The sequence below is a fragment of the Oncorhynchus clarkii genome, chromosome 17, assembly GCF_045791955.1.
Source record: "Oncorhynchus clarkii lewisi isolate Uvic-CL-2024 chromosome 17, UVic_Ocla_1.0, whole genome shotgun sequence".
NCBI lineage: Eukaryota > Metazoa > Chordata > Actinopteri > Salmoniformes > Salmonidae > Oncorhynchus > Oncorhynchus clarkii.
Window position 1 is genome coordinate 140,351 of NC_092163.1, and position 14,650 is coordinate 155,000.

The 14,650-nt window shown below is 43.0% G+C and overlaps 1 protein-coding gene across 1 annotated transcript in view; it reads left to right on the forward strand.

Annotated features, from left to right (window-relative positions):
- Positions 1-1,560, forward strand: part of LOC139369532 (serine/threonine-protein kinase/endoribonuclease IRE1-like) — a 62,610-nt gene extending 61,050 nt beyond the window's left edge. Inside the window, exon 23 of the mRNA XM_071108775.1 lies at positions 787-1,560. Within this exon, the coding sequence (XP_070964876.1) occupies positions 787-969 (183 nt within the window). The 3' untranslated portion in view covers positions 970-1,560. The remainder of the gene's footprint in view (positions 1-786) is intronic.
- Positions 1,561-14,650: the final 13,090 nt, after the last annotated feature.

Consider the following 14,650-nt stretch of genomic DNA (forward strand, 5'->3'; position numbering starts at 1 on the left):
TGGTCTGATACTCCTTCCATTTCAATATTATCGCTTGCACAGTGCTCCTTGGGATGTTTAAAGCTTGGGAAATCTTTTTGTATCCAAATCTGGCTTTAAACTTCTTCACAACAGTATCTCGGACCTGCCTGCTGTGTTCCTTGTTCTTCATGATGCTCTCTGCGCTTTTAACGGACCTCTGAGACTATCACAGGTGCATTTATATGGAGACTTGATTACACACAGGTGGATTGTATTTATCATCATTAGTCATTTAGGTCAACATTGGATCATTCAGAGATCCTCACTAAACTTCTGGAGAGAGTTTGCTGCACTGAAAGTAAAGGGGCTGAATAATTTTGCACGCCCAATTTTTCAGTTTTTGATTTGTTAAAAAAGTTTGAAATATCCAATAAATGTCGTTCCACTTCATGATTGTGTCCCACTTGTTGTTGATTCTTCACAAAAAAATACAGTTTTATTTCTTTATGTTTGAAGCCTGAAATGTGGCAAAAGGTTGCAAAGTTCAAGGGGGCCGAATACTTTCGCAAGGCACTGTATATACTGTTATATATAGTATAGTATAGTATACGCTGAGTATACAAAACATATATACTGTCATATATAGTATACACTGAGTATACAAAACATATATACTGTTATATATAGTATAGTATAGTATACACTGAGTAAACAAAACCTATATACTGTTATATATTGTCTCTCTCTCTCTCTCTCTCTCTCTCTCTCTCTCTCTCTCTCTCTCTCTCTCTCTCTCTCTCTCTCTCTCTCTCTCCGTGTCTGTAGAAGCACCACTACCACGAGTTGCCAGCGGAGGTCCAGGAGACGTTAGGGGAGGTGCCTGAAGGCTTCGTTAGTTACTTCACCTCCCGGTTCCCGCGGTTACTGCTACACACACACACCGCGCTCAGCAGCTGTTCACACGAGAGACTTTTCCAACCCTACTACCTGCCCCCCACTGTTAAATAACACACACACACAGGAAAGGTCGCTGGTTCAAATCCCCCAGCCGACAAGTGAAAATCTGCCAATGTGCCCTTGAGCAAGGCACCTAACCACACTGGCTTCTGTAAGTTGCTCTGGATAAGAGCGTCTGCTAAATGACTCCAATTTCAAAGTGTAAATTCACTTCCTGTAGTAGAGCCGGAATGACTGCCTCATGAATGACTACCTCATGAATATTCAGAGACGGACTGGTACACTCCAAGACAAAAGCTTTTTAAATGCTGTAAAGGTTTTACTCGTAACTTACAAGATGAACTGATTTTAACTTTCACCTGCTCTGATAGGATAGTTTAATACACTGCTCTGATAGGATAGTCTGATACACTGCTCTGATAGGATAGTCTGATAGGTTAGTTTAATACACTGCTCTGATAGGATAGTCTGATAGGTTAGTTTAATACACTGCTCTGATAGGATAGTCTGATAGGATAGTTTAATACACTGCTCTGATAGGGTAGTTTAAATACACTGCTCCGATAGGGTAGTTTTATACACTGCTCTGATAGGATAGTTTTATACACTGCTCTGAAGACTGTTGATGCCATTGGAGATCCACAAACTGACTGTGGAATGTTTTCGTTCCTGATATATGGAGGGGTCAAATCTGAAGCCCTATTCTCTATGTAGTGCACTAAGGGGATAGTAGGGGTCACATCTGAAGCCCTATTCTCTATGTAGTGCACTAAGGGGATAGTAGGGGTCAAATCTGAAGCCCTATTCTCTATGTAGTGCACTAAGGGGAAAGTAGGGGTCAAATCTGATTCTCTATTCTCTATGTAGTGCACTAAGGGGATAGTAGGGGTCAAATCTGAAGCCCTATTCTCTATGTAGTGCACTAAGGGGATAGTAGGGGTCAAATCTGAAGCCCTATTCTCTATGTTGTGCACTAAGGGGATAGTAGGGGTCAAATCTGAAGCCCTATTCTCTATGTAGTGCACTAAGGGGATAGTAGGGGTCAAATCTGAAGCCCTATTCTCTATGTAGTGCACTAAGGGGATAGTAGGGGTCAAATCTGAAGCCCTATTCTCGATGTAGTGCACTAAGGGGAAAGTAGGGGTCAAATCTGAAGCCCTATTCTCTATGTAGTGCACTAAGCGGATAGTAGGGGTCAAATCTGAAGCCCTATTCTCTATGTAGTGCACTAAGGGGATAGTAGGGGTCAAATCTGAAGCCCTATTCTCTATGTAGTGCACTAAGGGGATAGTAGGGGTCAAATCTGAAGCCCTATTCTCTATGTAGTGCACTAAGGGGATAGTAGGGGTCAAATCTGAAGCCCTATTCTCTATGTAGTGCACTAAGGGGATAGTAGGGGTCAAATCTGAAGCCCTATTCTCTATGTAGTGCACTAAGGGGATAGTAGGGGTCAAATCTGAAGCCCTATTCTCTATGTAGTGCACTAAGGGGATAGTAGGGGTCAAATCTGAAGCCCTATTCTCCATGTAGTGCACTAAGGGGATAGTAGGGGTCAAATCTGATTCTCTATTATCTATGTAGTGCACTAAGGGGATAGTAGGGGTCACATCTGAAGCCCTATTCTCTATGTAGTGCACTAAGGGGATTAGTAGGGGTCAAATCTGATTCTCTATTCTCTATGTAGTGCACTAAGGGGATAGTAGGGGTCAAATCTGATTCTCTATTCTCTATGTAGTGCACTAAGGGGATCGTAGGGGTTAAATCTGAAGCCCTATTCTCTATGTAGTGCACTAAGGGGATAGTAGGGGTCAAATCTGAAGCCCTATTCTCTATGTAGTGCACTAAGGGGATAGTAGGGGTCAAATCTGAAGCCCTATTCTCTATGTAGTGCACTAAGGGGATAGTAGGGGTCAAATCTGATTCTCTATTCTCTATGTAGTGCACTAAGGGGATAGTAGGGGTCAAATCTGATTCTCTATTCTCTATGTAGTGCACTAAGGGGATAGTAGGGGTCAAATCTGATTCTCTATTCTCTATGTAGTGCACTAAGGGGATAGTAGGGGTCAAATCTGAAGCCCTATTCTCTATGTAGTGCACTAAGGGGATAGTAGGGGTCAAATCTGAAGCCCTATTCTCTATGTAGTGCACTAAGGGGAAAGTAGGGGTCAAATCTGATTCTCTATTCTCTATGTAGTGCACTAAGGGGATAGTAGGGGTCAAATCTGATTCTCTATTCTCTATGTAGTGCACTAAGGGGAAAGTAGGGGTCAAATCTGAAGCCCTATTCTCTATGTAGTGCACTAAGGGGATAGTAGGGGTCAAATCTGAAGCCCTATTCTCTATGTAGTGCACTAAGGGGATAGTAGGGGTCAAATCTGAAGCCCTATTCTCTATGTAGTGCACTAAGGGGATAGTAGGGGTCAAATCTGAAGCCCTATTCTCTATGTTGTGCACTAAGGGGATAGTAGGGGTCAAATCTGATTCTCTATTCTCTATGTAGTGCACTAAGGGGAAAGTAGGGGTCAAATCTGAAGCCCTATTCTCTATGTAGTGCACTAAGGGGATAGTAGGGGTCAAATCTGATTATCTATTCTCTATGTAGTGCACTAAGGGGATAGTAGGGGTCAAATCTGATTCTCTATTCTCTATGTAGTGCACTAAGGGGATAGTAGGGGTCAAATCTGATTCTCTATTCTCTATGTAGTGCACTAAGGGGATAGTAGGGGTCAAATCTGAAGCCCTATTCTCTATGTAGTGCACTAAGGGGATAGTAGGGGTCAAATCTGATTCTCTATTCTCTATGTAGTGCACTAAGGGGAAAGTAGGGGTCAAATCTGAAGCCCTATTCTCTATGTAGTGCACTAAGGGGATAGTAGGGGTCAAATCTGAAGCCCTATTCTCTATGTAGTGCACTAAGGGGATAGTAGGGGTCAAATCTGATTCTCTATTCTCTATGTAGTGCACTAAGGGGATAGTAGGGGTCAAATCTGATTCTCTATTCTCTATGTAGTGCGCTAAGGGGAAAGTAGGGGTCAAATCTGAAGCCCTATTCTCTATGTAGTGCACTAAGGGGATAGTAGGGGTCAAATCTGATTCTCTATTCTCTATGTAGTGCACTAAGGGGATAGTAGGGGTCAAATCTGATTCTCTATTCTCTATGTAGTGCACTAAGGGGATAGTAGGGGTCAAATCTGATTCTCTATTCTCTATGTAGTGCACTAAGGGGATAGTAGGGGTCAAATCTGAAGCCCTATTCTCTATGTAGTGCACTAAGGGGATAGTAGGGGTCAAATCTGATTCTCTATTCTCTATGTAGTGCACTAAGGGGAAAGTAGGGGTCAAATCTGAAGCCCTATTCTCTATGTAGTGCACTAAGGGGATAGTAGGGGTCAAATCTGAAGCCCTATTCTCTATGTAGTGCACTAAGGGGATAGTAGGGGTCAAATCTGATTCTCTATTCTCTATGTAGTGCACTAAGGGGATAGTAGGGGTCAAATCTGAAGCCCTATTCTCTATGTAGTGCACTAAGGGGATAGTAGGGGTCAAATCTGAAGCCCTATTCTCTATGTAGTGCACTAAGGGGATAGTAGGGGTCAAATCTGAAGCGCTATTCTCTATGTAGTGCACTAAGGGGATAGTAGGGGTCAAATCTGAAGCCCTATTCTCTATGTAGTGCACTAAGGGGATAGTAGGGGTCAAATCTGAAGCCCTATTCTCTATGTAGTGCACTAAGGGGATAGTAGGGGTCAAATCTGAAGCCCTATTCTCTATGTAGTGCACTAAGGGGATAGTAGGGGTCAAATCTGATTCTCTATTCTCTATGTAGTGCACTAAGGGGATAGTAGGGGTCAAATCTGATTCTCTATTCTCTATGTAGTGCACTAAGGGGATAGTAGGGGTCAAATCTGAAGCCCTATTATCTATGTAGTGCACTAAGGGGAAAGTAGGGGTCAAATCTGAAGCCCTATTCTCTATGTAGTGCACTAAGGGGATAGTAGGGGTCAAATCTGAAGCCCTATTCTCTATGTAGTGCACTAAGGGGATAGTAGGGGTCAAATCTGAAGCACTATTCTCTATGTAATGCACTAAGGGGATAGTAGGGGTCAAATCTGAAGCCCTATTCTCTATGTAGTGCACTAAGGGGATAGTAGGGGTCAAATCTGATTCTCTATTCTCTATGTAGTGCACTAAGGGGATAGTAGGGGTCAAATCTGAAGCCCTATTATCTATGTAGTGCACTAAGGGGAAAGTAGGGGTCAAATCTGATTCTCTATTCTCTATGTAGTGCACTAAGGGGATAGTAGGGGTCAAATCTGAAGCCCTATTCTCTATGTAGTGCACTAAGGGGATAGTAGGGGTCAAATCTGAAGCCCTATTCTCTATGTAGTGCACTAAGGGGATAGTAGGGGTCAAATCTGAAGCCCTATTCTCTATGTAGTGCACTAAGGGGATAGTAGGGGTTAAATCTGAAGCCCTATTCTCTATGTAGTGCACTAAGGGGATAGTAGGGGTCAAATCTGAAGCCCTATTCTCTATGTAGTGCACTAAGGGGATAGTAGGGGTCAAATCTGAAGCCCTATTCTCTATGTAGTGCACTAAGGGGATAGTAGGGGTCAAATCTGAAGCCCTATTCTCTATGTAGTGCACTAAGGGGATAGTAGGGGTCAAATCTGAAGCCCTATTCTCTATGTAGTGCACTAAGGGGATAGTAGGGGTCAAATCTGAAGCCCTATTCTCTATGTAGTGCACTAAGGGGATAGTAGGGGTCAAATCTGAAGCCCTATTCTCTATGTAGTGCACTAAGGGGATAGTAGGGGTCAAATCTGAAGCCCTATTCTCTATGTAGTGCACTAAGGGGATAGTAGGGGTCAAATCTGAAGCCCTATTCTCTATGTAGTGCACTAAGGGGATAGTAGGGGTCAAATCTGAAGCCCTATTCTCTATGTAGTGCACTAAGGGGATAGTAGGGGTCAAATCTGAAGCCCTATTCTCTATGTAGTGCACTAAGGGGATAGTAGGGGTCAAATCTGAAGCCCTATTCTCTATGTAGTGCACTAAGGGGATAGTAGGGGTCAAATCTGAAGCCCTATTCTCTATGTAGTGCACTAAGGGGATAGTAGGGGTCAAATCTGAAGCCCTATTCTCTATGTAGTGCACTAAGGGGATAGTAGGGGTCAAATCTGAAGCCCTATTCTCTATGTAGTGCACTAAGGGGATAGTAGGGGTCAAATCTGAAGCCCTATTCTCTATGTAGTGCACTAAGGGGATAGTAGGGGTCAAATCTGAAGCTCTATTCTCAATGTAGTGCACTAAGGGGATAGTAGGGGTCAAATCTGAAGCCCTATTCTCTATGTAGTGCACTAAGGGGATAGTAGGGGTCAAATCTGATTCTCTATTCTCTATGTAGTGCACTAAGGGGATAGTAGGGGTCAAATCTGAAGCCCTATTCTCTATGTAGTGCACTAAGGGGATAGTAGGGGTCAAATCTGATTCTCTATTATCTATGTAGTGCACTAAGGGGATAGTAGGGGTCACATCTGAAGCCCTATTCTCTATGTAGTGCACTAAGGGGATAGTAGGGGTCAAATCTGATTCTCTATTCTCTATGTAGTGCACTAAGGGGATAGTAGGGGTCAAATCTGAAGCCCTATTCTCTATGTAGTGCACTAAGGGGATAGTAGGGGTCAAATCTGAAGCCCTATTCTCTATGTAGTGCACTAAGGGGATAGTAGGGGTCAAATCTGAAGCCCTATTCTCTATGTAGTGCACTAAGGGGATAGTAGGGGTCAAATCTGAAGCCCTATTCTCTATGTAGTGCACTAAGGGGATAGTAGGGGTCAAATCTGATTCTCTATTCTCTATGTAGTGCACTAAGGGGATAGTAGGGGTCAAATCTGAAGCCCTATTCTCTATGTAGTGCACTAAGGGGATAGTAGGGGTCTGCACTATGAAGGGAATAGGGGGGATATTTTGAAGTTGAAGCCTTTTTTGTTACTGATACGGTTGTGGTTTCATACAGTACCAATGTAAAAGCACATTGACAATCTATATTCCTTTAATTATGAATGAGGTGATACTTTATGGATTAATCCCAGACTGCTCTCTGTTTTCTACACAGATACAGACCTTTGAGGGAAAACTTTTATACTTTGGGTTTTTGGAATAATAAAATGAAAATAAATAAATACACATGTTTTGAACATCTTGTGGTGAACTAAACCGACCGGTATTGTGTTCTTTATCAACATGAATGGTTTGAACATCTCGTAGTGAACTAAACCGACCGGTATTGTGTTCTTTATCAACATGAATGGTTTGAACATCTCGTAGTGAACTAAACCGACCGGTATTGTGTTCTTTATCAACATGAATGGTTTGAACATCTCGTAGTGAACTAAACCGACCAGTATTGTGTTCTTTATCAACATGAATGTAGTGTACTAAACCGACCGGTATTGTGTTCTTTATCAACATGAATGTAGTGAACTAAACCGACCGGTATTGTGTTCTTTATCAACATGAATGTAGTGTACTAAACCGACCGGTATTGTGTTCTTTATCAACATGAATGTAGTGAACTAAACCGACCGGTATTGTGTTCTTTATCAACATGAATGTAGTGAACTAAACCGACCGGTATTGTGTTCTTTATCAACATGAATGTAGTGAACTAAACCGACCGGTATTGTGTTCTTCATCAACATGAATGGTTTGAACATCTCGTAGTGAACTAAACCGACCGGTATTGTGTTCTTTATCAACATGAATGGTTTGAACATCTCGTAGTGAACTAAACCGACCGGTATTGTGTTCTTTATCAACATGAATGGTTTGAACATCTCGTAGTGAACTAAACCGACCGGTATTGTGTTCTTTATCAACATGAATGGTTTGAACATCTCGTAGTGAACTAAACCGACCGGTATTGTGTTCTTTATCAACATGAATGGTTTGAACATCTCGTAGTGAACTAAACCGACCGGTATTGTGTTCTTCATCAACATGAATGTAGTGAACTAAACCGACCGGTATTGTGTTCTTCATCAACATGAATGTAGTGAACTAAACCGACCGGTATTGTGTTCTTTATCAACATGAATGTAGTGAACTAAACCGACCGGTATTGTGTTCTTTATCAACATGAATGTAGTGAACTAAACCAACCGGTATTGTGTTCTTTATCAACATGAATGTAGTGAACTAAACTGACCGGTATTGTGTTCTTATCAAATCAAATCAAATCAAATCAAATTTTATTTGTCACATACACATGGTTAGCAGATGTTAATGCGAGTGTAGCGAAATGCTTGTGCTTCTAGTTCCGACAATGCAGTAATAACCAACAAGTAATCTAACTAACAATTCCAAAACTACTGTCTTGTACACAGTGTAAGGGGATAAAGAATATGTACATAAGGATATATGAATGAGTGATGGTACAGAGCAGCATAGGCAAGATACAGTAGATGGTATCGAGTACAGTATGTACAAATGAGATGAGTATGTAAACAAAGTGGCATAGTTTAAAGTGGCTAGTGATACATGTATTACATAAGGATACAGTCGATGATATAGAGTACAGTATATACTTATGCATATGAGATGAATAATGTAGGGTAAGTAACATTATATAAGGTAGCATTGTTTAAAGTGGCTAGTGATATATTTACATCATTTCCCATCAATTCCCATTATTAAAGTGGCTGGAGTTGAGTCAGTGTCAGTGTGTTGGCAGCAGCCACTCAATGTTAGTGGTGGCTGTTTAACAGTCTGATGGCCTTGAGATAGAAGCTGTTTTTCAGTCTCTCGGTCCCAGCTTTGATGCACCTGTACTGACCTCGCCTTCTGGATGATAGCGGGGTGAACAGGCAGTGGCTCGGGTGGTTGATGTCCTTGATGATCTTTATGGCCTTCCTGTGACATCGGGTGGTGTAGGTGTCCTGGAGGGCAGGTAGTTTGCCCCCGGTGATGCGTTGTGCAGACCTCACCACCCTCTGGAGAGCCTTACGGTTGAGGGCGGAGCAGTTGCCGTACCAGGCGGTGATACAGCCCGCCAGGATGCTCTCGATTGTGCATCTGTAGAAGTTTGTGAGTGCTTAATCAACATGAATGTAGTGAACTAAACCGACCGGTATTGTGTTCTTTATCAACATGAATGTAGTGAACTAAACCGACCGGTATTGTGTTCTTTATCAACATGAATGTAGTGAACATCTCGTAGTGAACTAAACCGACCGGTATTGTGTTCTTTATCAACATGAATGTAGTGAACATCTCGTAGTGAACTAAACCGACCGGTATTGTGTTCTTTATCAACATGAATGTAGTGAACTAAACCGACCGGTATTGTGTTCTTTATCAACATGAATGTAGTGAACTAAACCGACCGGTATTGTGTTCTTCATCAACATGAATGTAGTGAACTAAACCGACCGGTATTGTGTTCTTTATCAACATGAATGTAGTGAACTAAACCGACCGGTAGTGTGTTCTTTATCAACATGAATGTTTTGAACATCTCGTGGTGAACCAAACCGACCGGTATTGTGTTCTTTATCAACATGAATGTAGTGAACTAAACCGACCGGTAGTGTGTTCTTTATCAACATGAATGTAGTGAACTAAACCGACCGGTATTGTGTTCTTCATCAACAGGAATGTAGTGAACTAAACCGACCGGTAGTGTGTTCTTTATCAACATGAATGTAGTGAACATCTCGTAGTGAACTAAACCGACCGGTATTGTGTTCTTTATCAACATGAATGTAGTGAACTAAACCGACCGGTATTGTGTTCTTAATCAACATGAATGTAGTGTACTAAACCGACCGGTATTGTGTTCTTTATCAACATGAATGTAGTGAACTAAACCGACCGGTATTGTGTTCTTTATCAACATGAATGTAGTGAACTAAACCGACCGGTATTGTGTTCTTCATCAACAGGAATGTAGTGAACTAAACCGACCGGTAGTGTGTTCTTTATCAACATGAATGTAGTGAACATCTCGTAGTGAACTAAACCGACCGGTATTGTGTTCTTTATCAACATGAATGTAGTGAACTAAACCGACCGGTATTGTGTTCTTAATCAACATGAATGTAGTGTACTAAACCGACCGGTATTGTGTTCTTTATCAACATGAATGTAGTGAACTAAACCGACCAGTAGTGTGTTCTTTATCAACATGAATGTAGTGTACTAAACCGACCGGTATTGTGTTCTTTATCAACATGAATGTTTTGAACTAAACCGACCGGTATTGTGTTCTTTATCAACATGAATGTAGTGAACTAAACCGACCGGTATTGTGTTCTTCATCAACATGAATGTAGTGAACTAATCCGACCGGTATTGTCTTCTTCATCAACATGAATGTAGTGAACTAAACTGACCGGTATTGTGTTCTTTATCAACATGAATGTTTTGAACATCTCGTGGTGAACCAAACCGACCGGTATTGTGTTCTTTATCAACATGAATGTAGTGAACTAAACCGACCGGTATTGTGTTCTTTATCAACATGAATGTAGTGAACTAAACCGACCGGTATTGTGTTCTTAATCAACATGAATGTACTGAACTAAACCGACCGGTATTGTGTTAATGTTTTGAGAAGATACTGTAGGTTAAACCCTATAAGATAAACCACAGACAATCCCTACTGCGGGATTAATGACACACCTGTATTGATTGAAAAATAAATATGTACAATAACAATTGAATAAAAAGACTGAAAAACACTTCAGCCGTGATACAATAACTATCTGAATCTGACGAGAGAGACCAGACATGATACAATAACTATCTGAATCTGACGAGTCCAGACATGATACAATAACTATCTGAATCTGATGAGTCCAGACATGATACAATAACTATCTGAATCTGATGGGAGAGACCAGACATGATACAATAACTATCTGAATCTGACGAGAGAGACCAGACATGATACAATAACTATCTGAATCTGACGAGAGACCAGACATGATACAATAACTGTCTGTATCTGACGAGAGAGACCAGACATGATACAATAACTGTCTAAATCTGACGAGAGAGACCAGACATGATACAATAACTGTCTGAATCTGACAAGAGAGACCAGACATGATACAATAACTGTCTGAATCTGACGAGAGAGACCAGACATGATACAATAACTATCTGAATCTGACGAGAGAGACCAGACATGATACAATAACTATCTGAATCTGACGAGAGAGACCAGACATGATACAATAACTATCTGAATCTGACGAGAGAGACCAGACATGATACAATAACTATCTGAATCTGACGAGAGAGACCAGACATGATACAATAACTGTCTAAATCTGACGAGAGAGACCAGACATGATACAATAACTGTCTGAATCTGACGAGTGAGACCAGACATGATACAATAACTATCTGAATCTGACGAGAGAGACCAGACATGATACAATAACTATCTGAATCTGACGAGAGAGACCAGACATGATACAATAATTCTACAACAGTATGGGAATCAATGAAGGCTTATCTAACAGGCTAAATTATCGTACTGCTCAATGTTAAGGAAGTGCAGTATTGAACTCCTCGGGGAACTTTACAAATGAGATGTTGTATTTGAATATGTCAGAATCACACTTCTTCCTCAGATTTACGACATTTACAACATTTGACAGACAAAAGTTCGATCTCCTTTCACCTCGACAAGCTGAAAATCAAATTTTTGTTTCTCATTTGATGAACATGGAGAGAAATCGGGGAAATGCACACCAGCGACGTCAGAGTCAAACCCGAGATATCTGACGGGCTGGGGAACAAATGTATTGAGGATTTAGAGGTCAATTCATGCTTTCATAACCGATGTGAAATCTCCAGGAAGAGGGTTGGACTGAAAACCCTCAGGGACAGTAGATCTCCAGGAAGAGGGTTGGACTGAAAACCCTCAGGGACAGTAGATCTCCAGGAAGAGGGTTGGACTGAAAACCCACAGGGACAGTAGATCTCCAGGAAGAGGGTTGGACTGAAAACCCTCAGGGACAGTAGATCTCCAGGAAGAGGGTTGGACTGAAAACCCTCAGGACAGTAGATCTCCAGGAAGAGGGTTGGACTGAAAACCCACAGGACAGTAGATCTCCAGGAAGAGGGTTGGACTGAAAACCCTCAGGGACAGTAGATCTCCAGGAAGAGGGTTGGACTGAAAACCCTCAGGGACAGTAGATCTCCAGGAAGAGGGTTGGACTGAAAACCCTCAGGGACAGTAGATCTCCAGGAAGAGGGTTGGACTGAAAACCCACAGGGACAGTAGATCTCCAGGAAGAGGGTTGGACTGAAAACCCTCAGGGACAGTAGATCTCCAGGAAGAGGGTTGGACTGAAAACCCTCAGGACAGTAGATCTCCAGGAAGAGGGTTGGACTGAAAACCCACAGGACAGTAGATCTCCAGGAAGAGGGTTGGACTGAAAACCCTCAGGGACAGTAGATCTCCAGGAAGAGGGTTGGACTGAAAACCCTCAGGGACAGTAGATCTCCAGGAAGAGGGTTGGACTGAAAACCCTCAGGGACAGTAGATCTCCAGGAAGAGGGTTGGACTGAAAACCCTCAGGGACAGTAGATCTCCAGGAAGAGGGTTGGACTGAAAACCCTCAGGGACAGTAGATCTCCAGGAAGAGGGTTGGACTGAAAACCCACAGGACAGTAGATCTCCAGGAAGAGGGTTGGACTGAAAACCCTCAGGGACAGTAGATCTCCAGGAAGAGGGTTGGACTGAAAACCCACAGGACAGTAGATCTCCAGGAAGAGGGTTGGACTGAAAACCCACAGGACAGATCTCCAGGAAGAGGGTTGGACTGACAACCCACAGGACAGTAGATCTCCAGGAAGAGGGTTGGACTGAAAACCCACAGGACAGTAGATCTCCAGGAAGAGGGTTGGACTGAAAACCCACAGGACAGTAGATCTCCAGGAAGAGGGTTGGACTGAAAACCCACAGGACAGTAGATCTCCAGGAAGAGGGTTGGACTGAAAACCCACAGGACAGTAGATCTCCAGGAAGAGGGTTGGACTGACAACCCACAGGACAGTAGATCTCCAGGAAGAGGGTTGGACTGAAAACCCACAGGACAGTAGATCACCAGGAAGAGGGTTGGACTGAAAACCCTCAGGGACAGTAGATCAACCGGAAGAGGGTTGGACTGAAAACCCTCAGGGACAGTAGATCTCCAGGAAGAGGGTTGGACTGAAAACCCACAGGACGTTAGATCTCCAGAAGAGGGTTGGACTGAAAACCCACAGGACGTTAGATCTCCAGGAAGAGGGTTGGACTGAAAACCCACAGGACGTTAGATCTCCAGGAAGAGGGTTGGACTGAAAACCCACAGGACAGTAGATCTCCAGGGAGAGGGTTGGACTGAAAACTCTCAGGGACAGTAGATCAATAGGAAGAGGGTTGGACTGAAAACCCTCAGGGACAGTAGATCTCCAGGAAGAGGGTTGGACTGAAAACCCACAGGACAGTAGATCTCCAGGGAGAGGGTTGGACTGAAAACTCTCAGGGACAGTAGATCTCCGGGAAAACGGTTGGACTGAAAACCCACAGGACAGTAGATCTCCAGGAAGAGGGTTGGACTGAAAACCCTCAGGGACAGTAGATCTCCAGAAAGAGGGTTGGTCTGAAAACCCTCAGGGACAGTAGATCTCCAGGAAGAGGGTTGGACTGAAAACCCTCAGGGACAGTAGATCTCCAGGAAGAGGGTTGGACTGAAAACCCTCAGGGACAGTAGATCTCCAGGAAGAGGGTTGGACTGAAAACCCTCAGGGACAGTAGATCTCCAGGAAGAGGGTTGGACTGAAAACCCACAGGACAGTAGATCTCCAGGAAGAGGGTTGGACTGAAAACCCACAGGGACAGTAGATCTCCAGGAAGAGGGTTGGACTGAAAACCCTCAGGGACAGTAGATCTCCAGGAAGAGGGTTGGACTGAAAACCCTCAGGGACAGTAGATATCCAGGAAGAGGGTTGGACAGCCCTGCCTTATATCAAAGGTGGGCGTAAACTTGATCTATATGTTATTAAACTCGCACAATCTGGATTCCCTGAACTCTCATAAGAACCAACGGGAAGAGAATTCAGGTGAAACAATTTTCAGACGAATCTTGACAGAGTTTCAGAGAATACATTCTTCATCTATATGTGTCTATGGGTTTTCCTCCTCTTCATCTGAAGAGGAGAGGCGAGAAGGATCGGAGGACCAATATGCGGCGTGGTAAGTGTCCATGGTTCTTTTAATAAGAAAATCTCAACATGCACACAACTGATACAAAAACATTAAACGTTGAACGAACGAAAACCGAAAACAGTACCGTGTGGTGAAAAGCACAGACACGGAAAAAATCACCCACAAACAAACAGTGAAACGCAGGCTACCTAAGCATGATTCTCAATCAGAGACAACTAATGATACCTGCCTCTGATTGAGAACCATACTAGGCCGAAACATAGAAATCCCCAAATCATAGAAAAACAAACATAGACTGCCCACCCCAACTCACGCCCTGACCATACTGGTCCACCTAGCCCTGCTGTAGTGTAGTGTAGTGACCAGTAGTGGACCACCTAGCCCTGCTGTAGTGTAGTGTAGTGACCAGTAGTGGTCCATCTAGCCCTGCTGTAGTGTAGTGTAGTGTAGTGACCAGTAGTGGACCACCTAGCCCTGCTGTAGTGTAGTGTAGTGACCAGTAGT